Below are 9,660 nucleotides of genomic sequence, written 5' to 3'. Positions count from 1 at the left end.
ACTTTATCTTAATCAGTAAAAAAAAAAGCAGGGAAAAATGGATTTTGGCACCAATGGCGTTCCATATTACCTATTTGCTTGGCGTTTCATAGTATACCTTTTCTTGGATCTAATTCGCATCAAAAAAGTTTCTCGACATAAACTGACGCTGGTGGTGCTTTCCGAAATATGCTAATACTACGAAAAATCAATAAATTACAGACTTGTGGCAAGTCTAACTCACTGTTAGTAATGTATGTAATATTCTACAGTAGATACATAATGAGGTGTGTCTAGTTGCCCACACGAACACGAGGGAAATTGGCCTATACGAATAACGCTTGTGTATTATGCAAGTGCTGATTTTACGCCAGTTGCGTCTAAGTAGAAAGCCTACTTCATTATAAAGAAGCAGAATGCCGTACGCAGACGACGTAATATCGGAAAAATATCTGAATGCAGTTATACTCACAAAAATTTCTACAATACATTACTGAATATTTATATAATTGAGATAAAACGTCAAAGGGAGACGGCAGGTTCGTACCATGTTTCCATGTTCTTGAACTTACGAACGACAGTGTACCGAACAGTTTATCTCAGCTCTTCAAAACAAAACAAAGTCTATAGCACAAGACTCATAAACTTCATACTACATTTTCTCTCCTTTAGACAGAAGGAACTCTTGAACGGCTTACCCAACGGAATTTGTAAATGTAATTCTTTCTTTTCATTTAACTTCCTCCAAAAAGTTATTTTCTTCAGTTTACATAAAGAATACTTAATATTGTTGTCCGATACTGTAATTGTTTTCTGAAATTAAGTAGATTACCTTGATGGTCTTTCCCCGCGGGGCCAACATATACAAATTACATTACTTTCTCTTGACCTCGTGGCCTGGTTTTACCCATAATCTGCCTTGTTGCAATTGTATATGTATTTCTTTGTACCTGGTTAAATTTGTAAATTTGAAAGTTTTGCCATTTCGTAGGTGATTATGCTTTTTTTCTTCATCTTTAGTTATGTCTGTTCAAAATTTAACAGGCACTTGCAGAAAATTGATTACTACACTAAACGAATTACACCACAGTACAAAAACCTTCCTGACGTAAAGTAGTATCGTCTGATGAAGAAATGTTAATTATTTAATATCATCTGCAAATAATAGGATAGCAGTAAAATAGAAATAAAATGATAAATAAAAGCGGGCCCTCAGCAACACCATAAAGAGGTTGGATTTATTCGGTGTGAGCACCAAAGGATAACCCACGAAAGTATGAAGACTTATTTCCAGTGGGGTCCTTCTGGTTGTGATTAGGCAGTACACGGGGAGACAATCCTCTTCTTTTTTACAGAAGAGTGTACTGCGTTTTTTCAACGTGCACATTGACCATTTTGCACACGGGGCGTTTTTGAAACTTACATTTTAGCCCTCTAGCTGAAACACAAGGAGAGCAGCGATGGGAATTGAACCGGGGACCTACAGATCTCCACGGTTCAGCGCACACACAGTGGCTGCTACTAGTTTATAGCCAACTGAGCTAGCTGCTCTCACTACATGACTCTAAACATCTAGCTGAAATCAATCCTAAAAAAAATAATGTAATAAACGTTACTTAGGTATATGCCAATTTACAAAGGAAGGTTTCTGAATAAAGAAGGATTACATTATTATATACTAAACGAGTTTGCCGTTCCATCCTTGGGGGACAGTATACGACTTATGATTGTGCGCTCAAATACCTGGAGCTTGAATCTCTCAGTGAACGTCGGAAGTCATTGTGTAAGGCACTTGCTATGAAAGCCAGTAAGAATGATATTTTCAGCAACTGGTTTCCACGGCCAACCTCTACTCACGCCATGCGACTTAGAAGGGAGAACAGATATGGACATCATTGTAACACAGTAATCAATAATATTTTTCATTGAGACATATACTGTCCTTCTATCAAACCTGCTAGTTTATTAGGTACAGTTATTATATTTTTGTATTTGACTTGGGTTTTTTTTTATATTTTTTGTATTTGAATGGGGTTTAATCTATTCTTGTATTTGACTTGGGTTTGTATTTTTGAATTGATGTTTCTCATTGGTTGTTTGTGAAGAGTATCCCCAATTCAGCTTTTAGTTGCTAAGGAACTCTATTTTGCCAACTAGATTCTATATACAGGTACAAAATACAACGATCAACTCCATCTCCGTTTCGAATAGAGCATTTTGATATACTTCTCAAAGTGATTTTCAAGTGTTTAAAATAAACAAAAGTAATGAAATGAAATAGTCTTAACTGAATGTATTTTAAGTCAATGTTGTCGTTTAAAATCATTAAAGATTGCCAGCTAACAAACATATGAATTACATACTGAAAACAAACCGAATGCATTCCGTACAAATCGCCCTAACCGAGAATGATGTTAATATTTCATGCTGACCAATGAAACGTTGAAAAGACCAGGTTGTATATTTTCAGAATTTTTCTTTTCTAAAATGCTAAAAATGGGCGGAATTATACATGATCTTAGTCAGAAATGGCCAGCCTCGGTAACCAATTTTAGCAGGAACCCCGCTGTCATCAATGGATGTAAATATTTGAAATTTGTTTTAATATTCTCCGGGGCACACAATGTGAGCATCGCCTTCACTACATCACCTAGATTATGCCTATCATTTTCGTCAATTAAGTCGACCTATTTAACTAATGTTCAATCAATGATTTTCAATAGCATAATTAGTTAGACTTAATTATTAAATATTTCGTCATTTTCGTACTCTGCAATAGCCCACCATCTCAAAGTCTTCCAAGTACGTATCCAAGCTAGCGCTCTGAAAAGTTTGTAAACGCTTCAAACTATTGGCGGCTGTCTTGATTATAAAGATATAGCGCCGTCGGGCGGATGGGGTAAATTGCTCTCCGTTCTCCCACAATGCATTTCACCGGATGTTTCACCATATCGCGAAACTGCTATATATTTTGCTATTAAATTTATTATCTTTGAGTTTACGTCATTTGCTTCTAATTAGAAAGCCTACGTTATCAGAAAAACAACAGAATGCCGAAAGCAAACGACATTGACGAAAATCCAAAGGCAGTACATGTTATTAGTGTGCACGCTTCATTCTATTAGAACCATTAAAAATATTCGATACTATAATTCAGCCCTCTCAGGAAACAGGATTTTTTTAAAGAGTGGTCGAATTAAAAAAATGATTTCCTCTAAATTTAAAGTGTAGTGCACAAAATTCTAAAGGGTGGATATAAGCGTTGCCATTTTGGTACATATTTATGCTTCGACGCGATGCAGCGTCGCCCATGTCGCACATTTTGAATTTCATTTACTCATACCTTAAATTTAATTTAAATGCAAATAATATCAATACTGGGGGAAATCTTCGGCTCCTTCGAAAAATTTCGTTTTCTGGATGCTTTGAAATGCACTTTCGCGTATTATGAGTCGTCTATTATTGAATACACTGTCAAATCATAGCTTTTCCCTGCTTTACAATGGACAATTAATTATGATGATGAAGAAGATGATGATGAAGAGGAGAAAGCCAAGTGATGACATGCTCCTGTGCAAGATTAATTAACAGCACCTTTGATGTGAAGTGTCAAGCGAGGCCAGTAGCCTGAGTTACGGTTGGAAATTTGGCGACATTATCGTCGTCGTCAAATGTTCAATACACATATTCGGACAACAGTTACCGTATATGATTTATGTTATTCTCCTTTGTATACAAAGTAATATGAAACCCATAAAATATCAGTTCAGGCATTCATTTGTCTGTCTGTGATATCAAATATAACAAATGAATACAAAATATAAAGAATACAAATAACATAAAAACATGTTAAAAAACACCTACACTAAATAAAAATGGAATATTCACTTCCTGTTGGATTGCAGTTTTAAGTGTTACAGGCTTTACAGTATAACTAATCCAAATATTTCTGATAGATTACTGATTAAAATGAAAAATATTTAAAATTTTATATTCAGTACATTATTAAATGTCATGTAAATCTTCCCAAAAATTGCGTGCACCTAAGTGGAGAGTTTAACCTAAGCATTTTAAAATGTTTTATGTTGTCTGTTGAATGGTCTTTTATGATATTACAGTCTAATATGTCCGCAACAAGGAAGTCCTCTATTTTAACTTTTAAACTTCTAAACTTTGCGTAGCTCAATATACATTTATATTTTTTTAAATCATAAGGAAGTCTAATCGTCAAATCAGCATAGGTAGTACAGAGAATTTTGATTGACTGTCAATCTCAGATATCCAAATTTTAGGAAATTATGTTTTATGCATGCACCGACGTGAGAACTTTGACCTAATAACTTTGATATGTGTATGTTTTATGTTGTTTGTTGAATGGAATTCTTTAATAATAATATTACAGGCAGTCTAATATGACCACAGCATAAGGAAGTCCACTCTGTAAATGTTTAGCATTTTGATTATTTATCAATATCATTATACACGTGTTAGATCAAAAATTTTAAAATATTACGTTTTATTCACATACTAATTTTCTACATGTTTTATGTTATGTGTTGATTGGTCTTAGCTAATAATACTACAGTTAAACATTCATATTATAACAACTTGGTCATAATATATTTTTTCTTAAAGGAAGCAGAATACAAGTCTTTCAACAATAGTTCTTGTTTCTAGAAGAAACAAGAACTGAAAATGAAAATGATTTTATAATATCAAGAAGAAAATTATAATGAGCCATTGTATTTGCACCATTTTCTTCTCAGGGAGTGGATTATTGTATTTAATGCAAGAAATCATTAACCATCTTATACACGATTTTGATACACTTTTCATAGACAAAGCCATATAGTACTGTATTATTCATTCCTTGTTTTTCCCGAGAAACATTTTGAAAATGAACTCAGAATTTGAAAAAGAGCAACGACGTGAATGGTATGTAAATTTCAAATCATACAACATTGGAAGTGGAAAAAGAATTTTAAAAAAATACTGAGAAATTGGGAGAATATATCTAATAAGCGTATGAAACTGTAATCATTGGTAGATAAAATATAAAGTTTCCAGGCTAAAGTAGGTGCATATTATACAGAACAAAGACATGGAGAGTGCCACTTCTAACTCCAGTTTTAACTTTTATTTGTTCTCCCATCGTCAATGGGTCTGGCCTTTATGGCACCCAGTGGCGGCGCTAGCGGGAGGGGCGAGAAGGGCTTAAGCCTTCCCCACTGGACAGGTTAAGCCCCCCCCCCGGTCACACCCCCGTCAGGCAGAGCTCGCCGTGCAGTCAGACCATAAAACAAATTTTAAAAATGGGCCCACACCAAGCCAACATATTGTTTGTCCCAGTCTAATAGTGCCATTTCCGGCCATCCGGAAGTTGCTATTCTTAAAAAAAAATCTTATGTGGGAGGGGGGGGGGAAACCCCTTCCCAAACCCTTCCTCCAACTCAGGCCTACGAGCTCTAAAGTCCCCTAATCAGATAGCGCCCCCCCCCCAGAAAAAAATATATCCAAGAGCCGCCACTGGCGGCACCCAGTCTACTGTGTAATTTGTTGATGTTACGAAATGTATACTGTATTCGTTATTAAGTTTGATGCTTATGTATTTATATTCCAGTACGACTCCAAGTATAGCCTTTGAAGCTTTTAGAAACCCGTTTTTTTTTTTGTTGCAGCATGGCCGAAATAATTTGTTGAAAGGTCTTTCGTCATTGATTAAATGACAATATCATGCGATGCAGTGTGAGCGTTTTCCTTTCTGCGGGATGTCTGTTTACATAAAACCAGCCCTTCATGGAGACACGATAAAGGAAGAGACATTTATATAAGCAGTTATCACAACCTTGTTCGTTGCGGTCGGAAGACTGCAGCGAAATGCAGTAGGTTTAGCGAAGCGAGATTGCGCATGCGCTAGTAATTCCTTCAGACACTCTAATGAATAATTCATAAATTTTTACTCAACTTACCTACGATAAAAATAAATTCGCGTCCCAAACCTATGTGTTTACGTGCGTTCACACTCTCGTTCTGTGGGAACTTAGCAGGAACATCAAAGGGGCGGGGCTTGGGTCTGTCAGCACAAATAGGTCTACAGTATATAAACTAATTTTATTATGTTGTTAAAGAATACTGCTGTCAGGACAACCGTAGATGAATGCTATAGAGATAGGCGACAAAGACAACGGTCTCATAACAATCTACATATCATATAGTAATACACTTCATATCTGATTGCAGGTACTGTAGGCCTAATACAATATCTTGCACACTCGACTCAGTTGTTTGATTAACTGGAAATACATTACTGCTTCTGTAGACTGCAGTCCATTTCACTTGATCATCAATTCTAGAGGGCATATGAGTAGAACAGTCTGACACCGTAAAAACTATTTGACATTAGGCGTTAACGTGTGTAAACGTTTGCCATTCGAAGTACACTATTGACAGCCAAAAACACTGCAATGGGCTTGAATAATACCGATTGTGTGTTTTTCCATAATATGTCTGGATTTAACCCAAGTGATCTTCTATACACAGATTTGCAAGAAACCGTCACAGAAACGTTGATGCCGATCTTGTTGGTATTTGGTTTAATCACGAACTTCTCTTTCATACTCATGGTATATCGAGTACCAGACATGCGAATCACCATCAATTTGTATCTCGTGAGCCTTGCAGTGGCCGAGGCCTCATTTTTGATCACGAGCATCAGCGATAGGCTAGTTATTTATGCCACCTCTCCATTGTATGGGGACGTTGGAAATCGTGGTACTGCAGGTTGCATACTAACAAAATTCTTCATCTATACGTCTATTATTGCGGCACAACTACACATACTGGTATTAGCAGTTGAGCGATATTACTGTGTCTGTAGACCACTAAAAGCTCAAGTCAATCCACGGAAGAGAGCTATTCGTCTTCTGACAACTATCTGGTTGGTCTCTGCGATATATTCTATTAGCTTGTCACCCGCATTTGCCAATTTCAGGCTTTATTGCCTAGTTCATTGGGACAGCAAGTATGTAGATCCTCCAGAGACATACGGAATCTGTCTCTCTATTGGATACACAGACGAGACAACCGATATTGATAGTTTTCGTATTTATTTATATTCTACGCAATCATTTGCATTTTTTGCATCAGTAATAGTAAGTAACGTTCTATACGTACTGGTTTTACGGCACTTTCGTAGGAAGAGCGCATCTGTAGAAAATCGTGGGATGGCGCAGACGACACAATTCCGAAACATACAAATAAGAAAATACTTTAATCGCATGCTTTGCTTAAATGGTTTGGTTTACTTCGTCCTCTTTGCACCATTTAACATTTACTTTTTTTTTCAATTTGTGTATAAACTTAAAGGCCATAATAAACCTGTGGAGCCACACGTAAACGATATAATGAGCACTACATTTCGTCTTCTATTGTATATCAATTCTTGCATCAATCCACTGGTCTACGGTGCTTCCAACCCAAGATACCGAAAAGCCTTTGCAGTTGCGTGCTTAACTACAAGATTGTCTAAATGCGTAATTAAAAACGCTGGACAAAGTAGGCAAAGACCACCAACGAGTGACAAACCTAACACTCTGAACATGGAGAATCTCGCTACTGACAGCATGTAATAAAGAAAGTGCTAATGCAATTCCATTTTAGACTTCTGATGCTCTAGTTTCTTTGAAAGACAGTTAATACTGTACCACCTCCTTCCTTTCACATGGGGACCGCCAACGATTGCTAAAAAAAAGCTTAAAAAAACAAAAAACAAAACAGAGCAGAACAAAAGAACAAAAAACAATCTCACCATAGTGGATCTCTCTGCCTTCAACATGGATTGAAAATTGAAGGCCAAGCAGTCTCTAGATACATACGGTATGTCTAGTTGCCCACACCAAATACAACAAGAGAACCCCTCAAGACACTTGGGATATTCACGTCTATAACTTTTGCATGATTATGAATTTCTACATGTGATGGTTTTACGTCAGTTGCTCTGAGTAAAAAGCCTACGTCATCAGCAAACAGCAGAATTGTGTACGCAGACGAAATATATCAACAAATATCCGAAGGCAGCCCACTAATTGCGACAATACAATACTGAATCTTTAAAAATATAGAGAAAACAATAAAATCATGTTTTAAAGTTGTTGAACTTATGAATGACAATGTACCGAACAGTTTATCTCAGCTCTTCAAAAACAAAGAAAGTCCATAATTAATAGCACAAGCATCATACACTTCATACACCATTTGCTAGATTCTCTTTAAAACAGAAAACTATTATTTATTACGGTTCTGGACTTACCAAACGAAATTTGTAAATGTAATTCTCTCTTTTCATTTAGCGTCCTCTAAAATTATTTACTTCAGTTTACCCAGACCATACTTTTTGATGATTTTCTGATAATATTAATAATTGATGGTTTTTCTAATAATTATTATGTAGGTTACTGTGAGGGTAAAAAAATATGAAGTAGGCCTACATTTACTTTCTGTTGGCCTCACCACCTGGTTTCACCCAAATTCTGCCTTATTGTAATTATATATTATATATATATATATATATATATATTGTATCTAGTTAAATTTTTACAATTTAAAAGTTTTGCAATGTCGTAGGTGATTAGGATTTTTTTTTCATTTGTTGTTATGTCTGTTGAAAATTTTACAGTCATTTGTAGAAAAGTGATTACTACAATCCACAAATTACACCACAGTACCAAATCATCCAGGTCTTACATCCTAACGTAAAGTAGCATCATCAGATGAAGAATTGTTTACAATTTAAATATCATCGGCAGATAATAAGATAGCAGTAAAATTGAACTAAAATGATCAGTAAAAGCGGACCCTCAGTAACACCATAAAGAATGGGAAACCAATGTGAAGGCTGACCCTCAACAGGAATTCGCTGTCGTCTTCTCCTCACGTAAGACGATAGTAGTTGAAGTAAACTGCCATTAAAATATTTATGGAACTATGGAAAGTATGTCTATGGAACTGTTTGTAGTATGTTGCTCACAAGAATCGCTACCATGACAGCCGTAAATAAATGCCTTTAAGATAAATCATCTGGCCATCTATGCACGTCGACTCAGACGTCCAACAGTGCTTGATAAAAGCGTGCGGTACACTTGCTTACTTCTTCAGACCGCTATTTTACTTGAATTAAGTCTAATCAACTAGTAGGCCTACGCCGTATGCCGTGAAATATTTAATATTAAACGTTACTATTGTGTTTAAACATTTGTAATTCGTAGTTCGCTTTCGACATGAAACGCTGCAATGGGCTTGCAATATAGCGATTGTGTGTTTTTCCAAAATATGTCTCGAGCTAACACAAGCGATCTGTTATACACAAATTGGCAAGAAACGGCGACAATGATTTTGATGCCGATCTTGTTGGCATTTGGGTTAATCACTAACTTTTCTTTCATATTCATGGTATACCGAGTACCGGACATTACAATAAATATGTATCTTGATAGCCTTGCGGTGGCCGATGCCTAATTTGTGAACTCGAGCATCGGCGATAAGCTACTTCGTCATGGAACATGTCCATTGTTTGGAGATGACGGAAACCGTGGTACTGCTGGATGTATTAATAGTAATCTTCATCAATACGTCAGTATTTTTTTTTTGCAGAACTGCACATACTATTATTAGCTGTTAAGCGAT

General features: G+C 36.1%; 1 protein-coding gene across 1 annotated transcript; it reads left to right on the top strand.

Moving 5' to 3' along the window:
• The first annotated feature begins 6,482 nt into the window (after positions 1 to 6,482).
• On the top strand, positions 6,483 to 7,607 carry LOC117101511 (thyrotropin-releasing hormone receptor-like). The gene has a single exon (XM_033241488.1). It carries the CDS (start codon positions 6,483 to 6,485, stop codon positions 7,605 to 7,607), a length of 1,125 nt encoding a protein of 374 aa, XP_033097379.1.
• The last annotated feature ends 2,053 nt before the right edge of the window (positions 7,608 to 9,660 follow it).

Source organism: Anneissia japonica, unplaced genomic scaffold (genome assembly GCF_011630105.1).
Source record: "Anneissia japonica isolate Jap-2015-1 unplaced genomic scaffold, ASM1163010v1 scaffold287998_len430063_cov162, whole genome shotgun sequence".
NCBI lineage: Eukaryota > Metazoa > Echinodermata > Crinoidea > Comatulida > Comatulidae > Anneissia > Anneissia japonica.
This window is presented reverse-complemented; position numbering and strand designations above follow the sequence as displayed.